At 37.7% G+C, this 18259-nt stretch overlaps 1 protein-coding gene and 1 non-coding gene across 2 annotated transcripts in view; both read right to left on the reverse strand.

Moving 5' to 3' along the window:
* Positions 1–18259, reverse strand: part of Wdr44 (WD repeat domain 44) — an 87306-nt gene that overhangs the window by 15865 nt on the left and 53182 nt on the right. Inside the window, exons 9-14 of the mRNA XM_042702495.1 lie at positions 16549–16632; positions 12593–12699; positions 11626–11777; positions 7771–7909; positions 5727–5791; positions 1328–1441 (exon numbers count right to left, since the gene is read on the reverse strand). Coding sequence (XP_042558429.1) covers positions 1328–1441; positions 5727–5791; positions 7771–7909; positions 11626–11777; positions 12593–12699; positions 16549–16632 — 661 coding nt within the window. The remainder of the gene's footprint in view (positions 1–1327; positions 1442–5726; positions 5792–7770; positions 7910–11625; positions 11778–12592; positions 12700–16548; positions 16633–18259) is intronic.
* Positions 6304–6437, reverse strand: LOC122128241. The gene has a single exon (XR_006151391.1). It is a non-coding gene; the product is annotated as a small nucleolar RNA SNORA17 (small nucleolar RNA).

The raw sequence follows: 18259 nt of genomic DNA on the forward strand, positions 1-18259 counted from the left end.
TTAAAGTAGTAAAAAACCTCCACAGTGAAAACTGAACAAAAAAATAGACAAAGAAATTGAAGACACTTGGCAAGTCCTCCCATGTTCACGAATCAGCAGAATAAATACAGTGAAAGTGGCTATATCACCAAAAGCAATTTATACATGCAATATAATCACCACCACCACCAACAACAAAAATTGTCAGTGATGGGACTTGAATTCTGTTCCTGAGACCTTTCACTCAAGGCTAGCACTCTACTACCTTGAGGCACAGCTCTACATCTGGTATTCTGGAGGTTAGTTGGAAATAAGAGTCTCATGGACTTTATTGCCAGGCTGGCATTGAACTGCAAACCTCAGATCTCAGCCTCCTAAGTAGCTACTAGGATTACAGGAAAAAGCTACCAGAGTCCAGCTCTAAACAAAAATTTTAATGTTATTCTTTATAGAGATGAAAAAACAATCCTAAAATTCACATGGAAGCAAAAAAGACTTTGAATAGCCGAAGTTATCCTGAGCAAAAAGATCAAGATTGCTGAGTACTGGTGGCTCATGCCTGTAATCTTAGATACTCAGGAGGCTGAGATCTGAGAATCACCATTTGAAGCCAGCCTGGGTAGGAAAGTCCATGAGATTCTTTTTTTGGGGGGAGGGGGAGTCCGGTCGTGGGGCCTGAACTCTGGGCCTGGGTGCTGTCCCTCAGCTCTTCAGCTCAAGGCTAGCGCTCTACCACTTGAGCCACAGTGCCACTTCTGGCTTTTTTTCTTTTTGCTTATGTGGTGCTGAGGAATCAAACCCAGGGCCTCATGCATGCAAGGCAAGTGCTCTACCACTGAGCCACCTTCCCAGCCCCTCCATGAGACTCTTATCTCTACTAAATTACCAAAAGGAAAAAAAGAACTGGAAGTGGGGCTGTGGCTCAAGTGGTACAGTGACAGCTTTGAACAAAAGAAGCTCATGGTGAGCACAGTCCCCTTACTCCTGCTCAGCAAGAGAACCACCACCACAAAATGAATTGCTAAATGAGAAATTAATTTTATGAATGTAGATTAGCTCTAGAACAGGCTTGAGTAGATTGATTAGCCTTGCCTTTGTAGTTGAAGTCATATCCACTTTGCTGAGGATACGTACCAAATATACACACAGGTCTATATAGATGCTGTTAGGTAATAAAAATTTTGCTCATTACTCATCCTGCTATCTCTCTGTTAAACTTAGATTACTTCCACAGAGGATGTGTGAACATCCTAACAGCAGTGTGATAATCATACAAATAAAATATTTCTTTTTATCCCAAAGTCAAAGTACACTTAATTTATATATAATTCAAGTAATAATGCCTTACTTTAGACCATGAAAGATCAAGGAGATCAGCAGTATGTCCTTTATATTTGCAGAAGGGCCGCTGCCGAAATGGTGCATTTTTGTCATCAGGGTCTTCGTCAGTTCCACTGCATACCTAGGTAGACATAAAAACAAAGTTTAAAAGTAAGATGTAAAACTGGCCTGGCCAAAGGCTTTAGGCACTGTCCACCTCACCTGTTACCCTCATCAGTTTGTATGATGCCTAACTGAAATATATTTTTTCAAGAAGAGCCTTCCAAACTGGCCTGGAGCTCTGTGCAGCCCAAGTTGGTCTTGAACCTGCAATCTTCCTACTTCTACCTAATAGTAATGAAGTGATAGGCATGTACCACCACAGAGCCTTAATGAAATCTTGAGCCACCAAAAAGAAGACTCCTCTTTGCATTGATTGACTACTTGTCACTTTTTCAACTCTTTTCCTAGACAAACCAGGCTTATTCCTGAAGAGATCCAATTCCCTCCCTAACAGGGGCTCTACTATGTTCTTTTCTGAGCATCTGTTCCTTTAGAAGACATAGGATCAGCATAGGGGTGAGTCATGACTGATGTCAACTAACATTAGCTCATTGCCCTTGGAGTGATGGCTGGTGTTAGGCACAAGGCATGTGTTTAATTTTCATGAACTAGACATAAGGAACAAATTATGGGAGTGGGAAAAAAGGGGAAACTTCCACAGTGATTTCTTCATTCTTAAAAAGGAGTACCCACTGGGCACTAATGGCTCACTTGTGTAATCCTAGCTATTTAGGAGGCTGAGATCTGAATATTGTGGCTCGAAGCCAGCCTGGGCAGAAATGTCCCTGTGAGATTTTATCTCCAATTATCCACTAAAAAAATGGAAGTAGCACTGTGGCTCAAATGAAGCAGTGCTAGTGTTGAGCAAAAGAGCTCAGAGACAGCTCCTAAGCCCTGAATTCAAGCCCCATGACTGTGGGGGGGGGGAGCAGAGAGGGAAGGGAGCACCCTTAATGGATCTATGGATCTTTCCTTTCCTGCCTTTAAACATTGTTCTCTTCATGTGACACTTAAGACTGTAAGACTGTAGCCGCCATCTTAGGACCATAAGGGGAAAAAAGCCCAGGGGAATAGAACAAATCACAAAACAAAAAGATATAGGAGATGACACTATTGAGCTACTGAAGTTACAGAGTGAGAAAACCTTAGTTCTAGATCTGCTATCTCATGGGGCAAGCCATTTTCAGTTGGGTTTTTACCCAAACTGAAAATGGTAGAAAATAATGTCCTGAGTAACGTGTGCCACGGTGTCACGGTTTTTTAGCAACTCCTTGAAATAGATATTAATGCTATGAATATGAAGGAATTAGAACATAACTGAAGCATAAAGATGTTTAAATAACGGACAGTTACCTATCAACATCAGAAACAAAGCAGGAATGTAAATCAGCTAATTTGTCCAGATTTAGCCTTCAGTTTATTTATTTATTTTTTGGGTCTGGTCGTGGGGCCTGAACTCTGGGCCTGAGCGCTGTCCCTCAGCTCCTCAGCTCAAGGCTAGTGCTCTACCACTTGAGCCACAACGCCACTTCTGGCTTTTTTCTTTTTGCTTATGTGGTGCTGAGGAATCGAACCCAGGGCCTCATGCATGCAAGGCAAGCGCTCTACCACTGAGCCACCTTCCCAGCCCTATCCTTCAGTTTATATATGTATGTATGTATGTATATATACATGCATGCATGCATGTATGTTGGTCCTGGGCACTGCTCAATGCTAGCAATCTACCACTTGAGCCACACAGTGCTAAGAATCTCACAGACTTTCTTGCCTTGCTGGCTTCAAACCACAATCCTCAAATCTCAGCCTCCTGAGTAGCTAGGATTACAGGCGTGAGCCACCAATGCCTGGCTTCTTCAACTGTTTTAGAGGATGTGCCATGAAAAGAAATGGTGTGCTAGCTAAGCCTTGCAATATTTACAGAAGGGTGCATACAGAGATGAGTATGGACAAAGTTCTGTGGGGATATAGTAAGGGATTAAATGGAAATGTATTTTGAGGCCACATCTAAATACCTTCTGTCTTCTAGTACATTCTAGCTGGTTGCTCATGGCTGACATCTGTACGTCTATATACTCAGGGAGGGCAAGATCTGGAGGATCATGGTTTGAAGCCAGCAGGAAAGAAATGTCCATAAGACTCCATCTCCAAAATATTCAGCAAAAAGCCATGTTGGACTCCAGGATGAGGGCAATTTTAACACCATATGTATATGTATAATAAATATATATTATTGATTTTTATTATTTTATCTATTTTTTTGTTAGGGAATAAGTCAAGAGCCTTGTGCATGATAAGTACTTATTCTACAAGTTGAGCTAACATTTCCAGTCCTACAATATTTTTAAATAATCTTGCACATAAAGAAAGGTTTTATGCTATGTTATTTTCTTCTTGTAGTGTCATGTTGGTGTTCAAATGTTTCAGAGCATTCAGATTTCAGATTAGGGATGCTCAACCTATCTTGGTTATTTGGAATATCAAAATGAGTAAGACATCTTATCCTCTTAGGGTCTGTTTTTAATATAGTTGTCAGAGTAGAGCCAGGGGAGAAAAAGAAAATGCTACTAAAATACAATGCATCTGTGACTGAAGAAGACAAAATGAAACTCACTAAGGACTGTAAAATAATATGAGGTAGGAGAGGTCAGGAAAGGGAAGGTTTGTGATGAGTGGCTAATCTGCCTAAAGTACTGTATATGCATGTGTGAAACATCACTGTGGAACCCCTTTGAATGAATATACACTTAAAAATGAATGACAGGAACGTAAAACAGGTCCTGTTCTGAGTGTGGGTACTAGTGGGAAGAAGAGAGAATGAGAGGGTGAAGGAAGGTAAATATGGTTAAAGTATTTTATGTATATGTAATAAAAAAATGGAACAATGGCAGCTCTGGTGGCTCATGCCTGTAATTGTTTTCCCTTCCTTCCTTCCTTCCTTCCTTCCTTCCTTCTTTCCTTCCTATTTCTTTTCTTTTCTTTCTTTCTTTCTTTTTCTTTCTGTCTTTTTGTTTCTTTCTCTTTCCCTCTCCTTCCCTTCCTTTCCTTCAGTCCTTCCCTTGTCTCTCTTTCTCTCTTTCCCTCCCCTCTCTCTTTTGATGGTAATATTAGGGGTCTAAATTCATGGCCTTAAGTGTTTGCTCTAACACTTGAGCCATGCCCCTAACCCTTTTTGCTTTAGTTATTTTTCAGGAAAGATCATTAATTTTTCTGTCAAAGAACTATAATATTCCTCTTTTAAAAGGTTCTGTATTCAATCAAGACTTCAATTATACTAAAGGATTGGGAGGGGATTAGAGAGATTTAGGGAAGAATCTGTAATAATATTGTTGAAATAAGCATAATAGGAGATGGTATAGATAGTGTGTTTTGAACAATAATTAATGCATGGAAACTATATGATAAATTAATAAAAGCCAGCCCTTTTCCCTAAAGCAAAATAGTTAAAGATTTTACCACTCTATTAGTGAAGACTTAGGGAAGAAGTGGACTAAGATACAAGGTGGATTTGAATGGATAAAAGGGAGACTGAGCATGTCAAGAGAAGGGCAACACTAGGAATCAGGGCACAGCAACTGCTAGTAGGGTACAGTAGCAGGCCTACTAGGTCAGCATGGGGCAGGATGACAATAATATGAAAAACTGTAAAGTACAGTTCATTGCCTGAAATTAGCCAAAAGACTAGACAAAGAAACAAACAAACACGGAAGACAAGGTAAGTAATAGCAGTATGAAAGTATATACCATATACTATTAGAACACAGATGAGGAACTATTTTGCCTATGGAGTTTGGAGAAAACTAATTAGAAGATAACATATTTCAATTGCACATTCAAGAATGACTAGGTCTTTGCCCTTGAAAGAAATGGAACAAAGAAAGCATTCTGGGGCAAATATTATGCTCCATAAAAGACATAAAAGTGATGGTGTTTAGGATATAGGCCTATATCCAGCATGGCAAATAGGACAGGTGCTAGGGAATGACAAGTGAGTTAAAAATATAAAATGAAGCAATATTAGAAAAAACATTTTTCGGAGGAGATAAGGAGCCGTCAGCAAAACTTCAATAAAATGGCATCCATTATTATTATTTTAAAAGTATATAATATGGATATGAAGGAGGGGATTTTGTTTTATCTAAATTTACATGAGTGGATTGGTTACCTTGAGTAATATTTACTTTCTGGCAACCTTTAAATATCTAATTTCATTTATCAATTCTAATAGAAGAAACACTTCTTTGTAATGCTACATCTCAATTTTAATTAAGTGTCTTCAAGCAACCAATTTCTGATTAACAAAAAGTTATTTTATGGCAAACAAATCATCACATTTTATAATAGTAACCATAAAACAATGAACATACCCCTGTATCTGTATCAGATTTTGATGAACTTAGACTTTCCTGAGAAGGTGATGGGGATACACGTCCTAAAAACAGCATAATAATCATAATAAGTCATACATATATACATAAAGTCATATATGTATATATATATATACACACCCACCCACCAAAAACACTCAGAAACAATAATGTGATAATACCTAATTAACAGTCATAGAATAGTATGGAAAAATAAATTTGCTAAAAAATAAGCTTATAAACATAAAATATTTATCTTTATCATTTTAAATATTTTTAAATAAAATGATTTATAAAAGTCTTTCTAAGCCAGTAAGCAAAATGCTATCAAATCCTCAGTATTCATAGTGAATACATTCTTACTTATTGTAACAAGTAACAAGAGGAACAAGAAAGGGTTAAGTAAGAGAGGGTCTGGGCTGAGGTTATGTTGCAAGGGCCACTTGAAATAGTCTTTGCTCTAGGCAGGGAAAGAAATGATCCAATAAACACAGTTTAGTTGGCAAACACATCATCATCTTCAATTATGTATTACAACATAGCACAAATAAATTCACCAGGTTTTTTTTTTCCCTCATATGTCAGGCTATTAATCATTCACATATCCATGGGTCAGAACCTTGAGCATAGACAGTCTTTCTTCTCTCTGCCAGCCATAGACAGAAAATGGGAACAGTCAGTGCTCACACCTGTGTTGCCTCTAGGGTCAGTTCACAAGGGTTTTCTAAAGAACACAGGGCCTAGCTAGCAAGCTTAATGAATGTCTCTAGACCTTTGGCTTCTTGACTAAATTCTATATTTTCACCCATGGCCTCTCTACCATCCCTCAATCCATCCCTCTCTACCATCCCTCATCCCAGATGACTGGGAGGGGGAAAATGTGTGGAGAAAATTATTGTATAAATAATTATAAGGGCTGGGCGCTGGTGGCTCACGCCTGTAATCCTAGCTACTCAGGAGGCTGAGATCTGAGGATTGCGGTTCAAAGCCAGCCCGGGCAGGAGAGACCTTGAGACTCCGATCTCCAATAAACCACCAGAAAACCGGAAGTGGCGTTGTAGCTCAAGTGGTAGAGCGCTTGCCTTGAGCTGAAGAGCTGAGGGACAGCGCCCAGGCCCAGAGTTCAAGCCCCACGACTGACAAAAAAAAAAAAAAATTATAAGGAATCCCTACTTACATCAATTCTGTATAGTTTCACCAAAACTTACCATGAGACATACTTTTCATAGATACAATCAATGTTTATGCATATAATATTTTGAAGTTTACCTTTCCAGTTAATGTTTATTATGTGTTTCTTTATATAATGACAATATTAATTCACTTTTTGTATGGCTGTTTCCTTAATCATTATTTATCTATTGAGGGGATATGCATTATTTTCAATCATTATTTATTTATTGAGAGGATATGCATTATTTTCATTCTTTATCTGATTTAATTAGCTATTTCCTTCTAACCTAGGATAGAAATGTAGGTTGCGAGGGGAAACAAAGTAACTATTTTCAGTGGTTCATGAAATTAGCTACAGAATACATTGGAAAAAAGATAAATCAAAAGCTTTTAATTGTGGTGGCTCTTTGCATTGAGGTTAGAGGCATTTTGCTGTTCACTTGCATTACTTTTAATTGGCTTCTCTTGGAGAGAAGGAAAAGCTACATAGCTTGGGTTGGCCTCTTGCCTCAGCCTCTCAAGTGGTGAGATTACAGGCACATACCACAAAACTCAACAATATTTTGGCTATTATCCTAAGTAATGATAACAAATGACTTCCAGATATATGCTGCATATTCCTTATTAGACTTTGTGCTTTTTCAGATTTTGGAGTATTTGCACCAAATTCACAACTTGAGTGCCCCTAAAATCAAACTCTAAAATCCAAAATGCTCTAAAATATGAAACATTCTAAGCATCCTGCTGGTGTTCGACAAGTTACAGATTATAGGGTATTTGTAATTTTGGCTTTTTGGATTAGGGATGCTCAACTTATATTGAATCTAACAAAAATTCTAGATTTACATATTTTTAGATGAATGAAATATACCTTCAGTATTATATTTCATTCGCATATTGTTGAAATAGTCAAAAGCATTTTTTAAAGCCCATATTCTCACGACATTGTCTTGTCCAGCTGAGGCAAGTAATCGGCCACAGTGAGAAAATTTCATGGTCCAAACAGCTCCCTATGAAAACAAAACAAGGTTTAAAGTTTTTACTTTAAAAGTGTAGAGACAAACCCAGATGCCCCACTACAGATGAATGGATCAAAAAATTGTGGTACCTATATACAATGGAATATCATGTGACCATTAGGACAAAATAATGACTTTACAGGGAAATGGATGGAACTAGAACAAATCATTTTGAGGGAGGTAAGCCAAGAGCAAACAAACAGCACATGGTCTCCCTGATACGTGGATGTTAAATTCAAAATGCAAGGAAATATGACATAGTAAACAGGACTGGAGAAACAAATGACTCCATGTTCTTGAGTACATATGTGGGGTGTGTGTGTGTGTGTGTGTGTGTGTGTGTGTGTGTGTGTGTGTGTGTGTGTGTGTGTGTGTGTGTGTGTGTGTGTGTGTGTGTGTGTGTGTGTGTGTGTGTGTGTGTGTGTGTGTGTGTGTGTGTGTGTGTGTGTGTGTGTGTGTGTGTGTGTGTGTGTGTATGTCCACATCTGAGGGAAGCCAGGAGGAGGGCACAGAATCAGAAGAAAATAGGAAAATATACAACAGAGGGGCCCATCAGCTGCACTGAACATCAATGAAAATGAACTAAGCAACTCAAGGGCAGTGATGGGAGAGAGGGAATGGGAGGGAAAGAGGGAATGACTTACACTAAGCAAAAGGAAAGAAATGTACATATCATCTGATGTGGAAGAAATAGTTGTATTGTCAAAGCTCATAGAATTCACCAACTTTATAGACCGTGATAATGACAATTTGCATTGTGAAGGTTAAAATGTGTTTGTGACTTTAACTAAATATCACCATCCCACAATACTGTGAAATGCGTGAAATTTATGTAATCACTTAATCTCAATAAAAAATTATTTAAAAAGTATAAAGACATTAAACCAAATGGAAAAAATATTCTGAACTGTACATAGTAAGATAATGTTCACATTACTAATACTACTCATGGCTGGAAGAACAATGTTGCTATTATGTCATAAATGAAGAATTTCAGAAGATAGGCAGGATAGGAAATTTATAGTTTGTCAAAATTTAAACTCATAACTTCAAGCCATAGTCACATATGAATAAAAACAAGAGACCTAAGGTAACCAGTAATCATAATTAGAAAAGCACAAATCCAAGTTTGGAACTTCAGTCCCGGGGCTGAACATCAAGGGGGAAAGAAAGTTCTTTGCATGGCACTAGCAACTTCTAAACAGGATGGAGGAGAATAAAGCTGCCTGAACCAAGACCCTTATGTTACTGGGCACTTAGAAGAAATACTGAAATGGTATAGTTCCGAGCTATTTTCCTCCTTCGGAACAAGGCTCTGCAACATTATTATACTGAAAACACTGGGGAAGTGTGTGGATATATTGGGAGAATGAAGGATTAAAGAATATCAATTCTTAAATTAGAAAGACCAAATCCTATTACAATAAATAATAATAGTCCTATTATAATAAATAGTAAGACATCTATTTATATAAAAAAGATTATACAACTTAGAAGCAGTGACTCATTTACTGAAACAACATTTCTATAAAAGTCAACTGTAGTAAAAATTTATCATTCTGTTTGGGCATGATGGTTCACACCTATAATCCCAGCTATTGGGGACTACTGGATTGTGCTTCAAAGACAGTCTCAACAAGAATTAAGACATTATCTCAAAAACAAAACAAAACAAAACTGCATGTGAGCTAGAATCTGGTGGCTCATAACTATAATCCTAGCTACTGAGGAGGCTGAGATCTGAGGAACATGGTTTGAAGCAGACTAGGCAGAAAACTCTATGAGTCTCTTAATCTCAATTGACCATCAAAAACCTGGAAGTAGAGCTGTGGCTCAACTGGTAGACTGCTATCCTTAAGCAAAAAAAGCCCAGGAACAGCACCTAGGTCCTGAGTTCAAGCCCCAGGACTGGCACACACATGAAAAACAAAACTGCATGTAGTGGTTCACATGTTTGGTTCCAGTTACTTTGGGGAGGGGGGAAGATTATGGTTTGAGGCAAGCTGGGACAAAGGTAACACCTATATCTAAAAAAACAAACTAAAAGCAAAAGGACTAGGAGGTGTGGCTCAGGTGGTGCTTGCCTAGCAAGCATTAAACCATGAGTTCTGTTTCTGGCACTATAAAAATAAGATTCAGAATTTGGACCCCACTACAAAAAGATTTTACTTAAACAGGAAATAAGGAGCTGGGGCTGGGAAGGTGGCTCAGTGGCAGAGTGCTTGCTTTGCATACATGAGGCCCTGGGTTCTATCGCTCAGCACCACATAAACAGAAAAAGCCAGAAGTGGTGCTGTGGCTCAAGTGGTAGAGTGCTAGGCCTTGAGCTGAAGAGCTGAGGGACAGCACCCAGGCCCAGAATTCAAGCCCCATAACAGACAAATAAATAAATAAAGAGCTGGATGCTAGTGGCTCATGACTGTAATCCTAGCTACTCAGAAGGCTGACATCTGAGGATCATGGTTCAAAGACAGCCCAAGCAGAAAAGTCCCCATGAGACTTTTATCTTCAATTAATCACTCAAAAACCAGAAGTGGAGCTGTGGCTCAAAGTGATAGAGTACTAGCCATGAGCAAAAGAGCTCAGGGACAGCACTCAGGCCCTGAATTCAAGCCCCACGACTGACAAAAAATAATTACAAAATAAATAAATAATGAGAGAAATATTACAGGATAATTAATCAGATTCCTTAGTAAAGGTAGAATAATCAACTCAAATATTTCATGTATGGATTGCAGGAACCAAAATTTAAATTCCAATTCTGCTTTCATGTGATGTTTATAATTGCTTGCTTCCTTCTAGGTAAGTTAACTTTATCATTAAATTCTCCATCAATTCCCTGATCAAGTGTACAGTATCATTTATACAGTTTTGAGCTGTACTGCCATCTTCCCTATGCTGATACTTTTAGCAAATAACTATAATCAGTGTATACTTTTGTCTATATTTTTATTTTATTCTTTTGGCAGTGCCTGGGGTGGAGCCTAGAGCCTCACGCATGCTAGGCAAGTATTTTACCACCATTGAGCTACATTCTCAGCGTGGTACATTTAAATTCTGAGAGAGAACATGAATATCTACCCTTCCCCATGTTCTGAGTATCTTACTTAAAAAAATTATATGGAGCTTCTGAAAAATTGGTTTAAATTATTTAAAATAGAGTGGGGGGTGAAATTTTAAACGTTTTGTAAACTGATAGACCATCCTCTAAAATAATTGCTTTAGGGTTTTGTTTCTCTCCATATCTTGTTTAATGATAGAGGTCTAGAGTTTATGTATTCAAAACCTCACTTCTCTAACAATACTTTAGAGATCAACTCTGTATTACTTATTATTTAAAATTATAAATTCACTCTTCTTCCTTTTAAAACCTTTTTTTTTTGGTGTGAGTGGTGATACTAGCACTCGAACTTAGGACCTTTGAGCTTGGTCAGCTTGGTTGCTCATGGCTAGCACTCTACTACCTGAGCTATGCCTCCAGCCCAGTTTCTTGCTGGTTAATTGGAGAGAGGAATCTCACAGACCTTTCTGCCAAGGCTGGCTTTGAACTACACTTCTTCAGGACTCAGCATCTCAAGTAACTAGGATTACAGGCAGAGCCACTGGTGCTTGGCTTAAATTTTTTAGTTAGGCTAGCAAAAGTACATATATAGATAGAGATCAGTTTAACAGGCTAAAGTATTTCTCTCAACAAAAAGGTTGTTTACCATATGTTCGCCACTAAGATCTTGTACCACTTTGATCTGATCAAAGTCATAAGGTCCTTTGAAACCATGTGCTGCTTTGAATTTAACTGGTCTTGTATAGGGCATTCCTTCATCATCACTTGATGAAGGATCATCTTGATCAGTATGAAACACTAAAGAGAAAAGTAATATAAATGATTAGTAGCTGGTACAGATATAGCAGCTATCATATTTTCATCTCTACTGTTTACCAAGAGAATTCATTAAAAATAAGAACTATTTGTCTATTATTATATTACATATTAGTTAAAAGTAGGGAGTCTGGTTCTAGACTGCCTGGGTTCAAATCTAGCTTTGTTATTTATTATCTGTGTGATCCAACAGGCAAGTTACTCCATGTTTTTATGCCTCTCAGTTTTCTCACCTATAAAATGGGGAATTAAATGATGGTGTTTACTTCATATGGATTAAATGAATTAATATAGGTAAAGTGCCTACCACCATATCTGGTGCAGAATAAGTACTATATAAGCATTTGTTAAATTAAAAAAATGAATACAGTAACAGTAAAAGCACAGGAAGTTAAGATCTGTGAAATTTTACCTAATTTTGAAAACCTGAAAACTTAAATGGCCTTACAAAAGTAATTTACAACTTATTGAATAATAAATATTTCTAGGTTGTCAAAAATCACAAAACATGTACAATTTTTTTCTCAAATTGTGAAAATACCGTACAGAGAGGTTACAATTACATGGGCAAGATAATGATCTTCCCCACCCCAACATGTACAATTTCATATTTAAGATACATAAATTCACTTCCTTCAAACACAAGAAATTAAATGACAGAGTAATTTATGATTTACTGAAGTATTAAGGATGTTAGCTATAAAGGTTTATTACATTCAATAGAGTGCTTCCTATAATCTATAAATTTAGATGATTGAAAATTAAGTATTGAGCTGAAACGTTCTCATTTTACTGACCTTCATCTCTTACACTTTTAACTTTATTTATAGCACGTTCCCCATATTCCTCAGCAAGGTGCTTTGCTCTCTTTACTGATTTCCCAAGGAATTTCTTTAGTTGAGTCCTTAAAAAAAGTACACAAGAAATTGGTAATACAATTTGTTAAAGTTCAATAATCCACAAATAAACTTATTAGTTGTGATTGGTTAACTATGAAATAAAATGAGTTCCCAATTCCCTTGTTTTATGGAATAACATATGCAAGTCAATATTCTGCAAAGTATATACAGTTTCTCCAAATTTACAATATCAGATATTCTTGAGCTTCATCGTTCCATGGTGAACAATAATTGAGCAGTATAGGTGAGGTGGGATGGGTGTGTTTAAGCAGATACATCATGGTCCCTATCCCTAAACAGTGTGATTTGAAGAGTCTGGGATGAGGCCATGAATATGAAGTGAAATTATTTTGAGAGTTGTTCTTAAGAACAAATTTTACCAATGAAAAGAAAGGAAAAAGAAGTTAGTCACTTCTGGGTGGGTGGGTGGGGTACACAGGTGTAACCCCATCACTCATGTGGATGAGGCAGGAAAATAATGAATTCTAGGCCAGCCTGAGCTATAAGCTACATAGTGAGACCCTGTCTCAATGAAAAATTTGCTTATATTACAGAATGTGTTGGTTGCTTAAATTGGTTCCTTTGACCTTCTTTGAGTACATGTAATAAAATTAGGCTGAGTTTTCCCATCAAGCACTCTCAATTACAAGTAATGCAAGTATGAATTGCATGCTTCCATAAATAGGACTTATTGTTTTTTTCAATTAGCTAAATTTCAAATTTCATATATTGAGATGATTAAAAAAAAACCAAAGCCCAGTACATGATAAAACCCAAACCATTAATACACAGGGTAAAATTTTCCCTTCTCATGGGTGTCCATGCTATTAAGGATAAAACTTGCTAAACTTTATATAAGATATTCAATAAAGGGGTTGGGAAGGTGGCTCAGTGGTAGAGCGCTTGCCTTGCATGCATGAGGTCCTAGGTTTGATTCCTCAGCACCACATAAGCAGAAAAAGCAGGAAACGGTGCTGTGGCTCAAGCGGTAGACACTAGCCTTGAGCTGTAGAGCTGAGGGACAGTGCCCAGGCCCCAAGTTCAGGCCCCATGACTGGCCAAAAAAAAAAAGATTCAATAAAGTACTGTTCATGATAGGTAAAAAGTACAATAAGTTTCCATCGACAGAGAAACTGATAGGTGTGGTATGAAATACAATACATCGAATGAGCAAACTTCAGTTCTTCAAATCTGGGCTATTATTGTCTTTGTAACTATTGTATTCTCAGTTCCTAACTCCTATGTCTGGTTCATAGGAAGACTATCACCTATTTACCACTGGTACTGATTAATGAAGAGATGTCTATCATATATTAGATTCTGAATATTTTATTCACTATCGGTATAATGAAATCTCACTTTTGTGAGGAAAAAAAAAATGTAGGGCTGTGGTATAGCACATACTTAACCCATACCAGGGCCTAGGTTTTATTTCCTAGCACTGTCAAAAAATTCACAGAGAATATACCAATTATTATACTAATTACTCCTAGGGGATGAGATTATGCAAACTTTTTGTCTATTTTACATATTTCTGTTATTACTTGAAAAAAAGCAGAAAACACAGGTAATAATACACTTTTTTTGCAGTAGAGAAAATAGAACTTCAGACCTCATTCATGCTAGGCAAGTACTTTAGTGACATTACCATCACTAAATAAATCATTTCTAAAAACAATATAAAGAACTACCTACAACTCCATAAAGATTTTTTCTTTTTTCTTTTTCTTTTATTGCCAGTCCTGGGGCTTGAACTCAGGGTCCAGGCCTGTCCCTGAGCCTCTACCACTTGAATCACAGTGCCACTTCCAGCTTTTTCTGTTTATGTGGTACTGAGGAATTGAACCCACGGCTTCATGCATGCTAGGCAAGCACTCTACCACTAAGCCACATTCCCAACCCTAAAGTTTTATTTTCTGTATGACTATAAATTTACTTCTATCATAAGAGCCCAGAAAGTACCTTAATCATTTTGGATGAGACTATTTCTAAAATGTATGCTTTCATGCCTTCTTTTGTGATGCTGGAGATAAACCCAGGGCCTTGTATTTGCTATTCAAGTATCCTACCATGGAGCTACATTTCCCAGCCCTTATGACTTCTTTTTGTGCTGGTCCTTGGTGCTGTCCCTGAGCATTTTTGCTCAAGGCTAGTGTTCTAACACTTGAGACATAGTGCCACTTCTGGCTCTTTGGTGGAGAGGTAAGAGTCTCACAAACATTTGTACTGAGGCTGGCTTCAAACTGTGATCCTGAGATCTCAGTCTCCTGAGTAGCTAGGATTACTGGCATTAGCCACTAGTGTGTGTTCCAGTCCAGTCCAGTCCTGGGCACTGTCCCTGAGCTTTTGTGCTCAAGCCTAGTGCTCTACCACTTGAACCAGAACTCCTCTTTTAGCGTTTTGGGGTGGTTAAATGGAGATAAGATCTCACAGACTTTTTCCTGCCTGGGCTGGCTTCAAACTACAATTCTTAGATCTCAGCCACTTGAGTAGCTAGGGTTACAGGCGTGAGCCACCGGCGCCTGGCTCTTTTTCCTTTTTTTAAACATTTTTGAATCTGTCTTGTATCTAGCATATTATCTGACAATCTTCTATGTCAATTTATCTTTTGTTGTTTCCTTTTTCTTGTGAGTTCAGGTACTAGATGACTATATTTTAAAAAATGATATACCCATCACATACAGTGGTGTTTAGTATACCTAAGAGACTCTTAGGAAAGTGAGCTTTAGAGCATGGACTATGTGATGATATCTTTCCTGATATTTATCTCTCTTTTGAATCATTACTAATTCTCAGGTTCCTGATAGTTGTCACTGGTACACAGCCAGGCTTTAGATATCTGAGTGCTCATATACTTGCATTTTGGGTACATATTTTTATTAAAATCCTTAATGGTACTTTTGATACACGTGGAAAAAATCATTCTCAAGTGGACATTAGATGGCATTACTGCCAATTTAGTGGCCCGTGTACTCTGAAGCATAATCCATATGCTTACTGTGGTGCTGAATGTTAGTGGGAAAATAGAATAATACCATGATCATGACCATTTTGTGTCATAAAGTTTAGTTGCTTAACATGTACCTGTTTTGCACTGTAAATCAGAAAACTGAGATAATATATGATAAAATAAACAAGTTATATTGACTGTGGACATTACTGAAACCGAGAAAAGAAATTTGCTATTAAATGGAATAGTCCGAATCTCATATAGTTAGTTTAGAAAAATAAATAGAATTTGCAAAATTGAAGCTTAAGGAAGGGAAAGAAAAGATAACTTGAAGGACTATCATGTCCTTCTACTAATACTTCTGGTACCTCTCATTAGAAAAATAATGCAAAAATGATGCTTGTGAGACACCTTAAAACTGACCAGGGGCTGGGAAGGTGGCTCAGTGGTAGAGCGCTTGCCTTGCATGCATGAGGCCCTGGGTTCGATTCCCCAGCACCACATAAGCAAAAAGAAAAAAAGCCGGAAGTGGTGCTGTGGCTCAAGTGGTAGAGAGCTAGCCTTGAGCTGAAGAGCTGAGGGACAGCACCTAGGCCTAGAGTTCAGGCCCCACGATTGGACCCCCCCCTCCCAAAAGAAAACCCAAAAAACTGACCAATACAATTTCAAGGAATTCATAATCATGTTGTTTGCAGCCTGGGAGTAATGGCAGTAGGTGGTCATATAAACTGGATAGAACATAGATTTAAAACTATTTGGGAGTTCTCATATTTTTCTAAGAAATACTTAAAAAGAAGAAAAAGGCCTGCTTAGCAAACATGAGGCTCTGAGTTCAAACTCCAGGTCTGGTGAAAAATTTTAAAGTGTACATTAAAAAGAAGAAAAAGGATGTACTGCAACTCACGTTTTCTGTTTTAATCGTCCACCATCAGTATCTGTTGCTTGAGACTGTAACTTCTCTTCATCATCTGACTGGGCTGCATCATTACTATAAGAAGGCATAGTTATTTATTTATTTATTTTTATTGTGAAAATACCATACAGAGGGGTTACAATTACATGGGCAAGGTAGTGAGTACATTTCTTATCAAGCATTGTTGCCTCCTCCTTTGTTTCCCATTCCCATCCCTTCCCATTTCCCACTTCCCCAACCCCCCACACCCCCCACTTCCTCCACACCTGGCCAAAGTTGTAAAGGAACCAACCCAGATGCCCCTCAGTAGATGAATGAATCAAGAAAATGTGGTATATATACACAATGGAATTCTACGCCTCCATCAGAAAGAATGACACTGCCCCATTTGTTAGGAAATGGAAAGACTTGGAAAAAATTATATTAAGTGAAGTAAGCCAGGCTCAAAGAATCATAGATCCCATGATTTCCCTTATTTGCAAAAACTAGTATATGTCTGAGACAAGCAGAAAAGGTCAGATAAGTTGATGTTAGGTGAAATGAACCCCAAGATGAGTACTCAAATGTTTTTTCTTTCTTGTGATTGTTTCTAACATATTTATAAGATGATTTCTTTGTTGCTTTGTATGTCCCTCCCCCACGGTATAATCCCTGCTTTCACTGTATTTGATGTTGGTATAATTTGTGGAGGGGAATGGAAAAAACAAATCGTTTAAATAGAAATACAGGTGGACCCACTGCAATAATGAGATGTACGAGGCATAATTATTTTAGAAGAAAACACTTCTACTACACTTACTCCATAATCCACTAATAAGAATAAAATACTTTGTTAATAAGTTTTATATCATTTTATCTTAATGATGATACTGAGATTTAAAAGCTTCAGAGCCTAAAGATTAGAATCATTAAGCAAGATGCAAATGTACAAAATTTAAGTGAAAGCAATTTAGTAACTTCTGAAAAACTTACTAAAGACAAGGCATTTTTTCTGTACAAATGTGTTGCATAGAACAATAATTTAACTTGTAGATATGTTCCTCCCAGCTTGTCAGTATTACATTTAATAAAAGGGCTTTTAAGTTAGACATGATGGTCCATGCTTGTAATCTCAGCTATTCAGGAAGCAGAGGTAGGTGGTTCACCAATTCGAAGTAAACCTGGACAAAGTTAACAAGACCTTATCTCAAAAAAAACAACACAAATAAAGGGCTGAGGCATGGCTCAAATAGTACAGTGCTTGCCTAGCATGTGTGAGGCCCTGGGTTCAATCCCCAGTACCATATATACCAAAAAGAAATTATTTCTTAGATTTCCATAAAATCTCACTATAAAGCATTTACTTAATTTACAAAAATGTTGTAGATACTTACAAATTTTATACTTTTTTTGTCAGTTGTGGAGCTTGAACTCTGGGCCTGAGTGCTACCCCTGAGCTCTTCAGCTCAAAGTAAGCACTCTACTGCTTGAGCCACAGAGCTACTTCCAGTTTTCTAGTGGTTTATTGGAGATAAGATTCTCACAGACTTTCCTGCCCGGGCTGGCTTTGAACCGTGATCTTCATATCTCAGCCTCCTGAGTAGCTAGGATTACAGGCTTGAGCCACCAGCGCCCAGCTTAAAATTTATGATCTTTACAATACGGTTTCAGAAGATTGTTCACCCCACATGAATATTTTTTTTTTCAGTCCTGGGGGTGAACT

The sequence above is a fragment of the Dipodomys spectabilis genome, unplaced genomic scaffold (assembly GCF_019054845.1).
Source record: "Dipodomys spectabilis isolate Male_0828 unplaced genomic scaffold, ASM1905484v1 ptg000325l, whole genome shotgun sequence".
Taxonomy (NCBI): Eukaryota; Metazoa; Chordata; class Mammalia; order Rodentia; family Heteromyidae; genus Dipodomys; species Dipodomys spectabilis.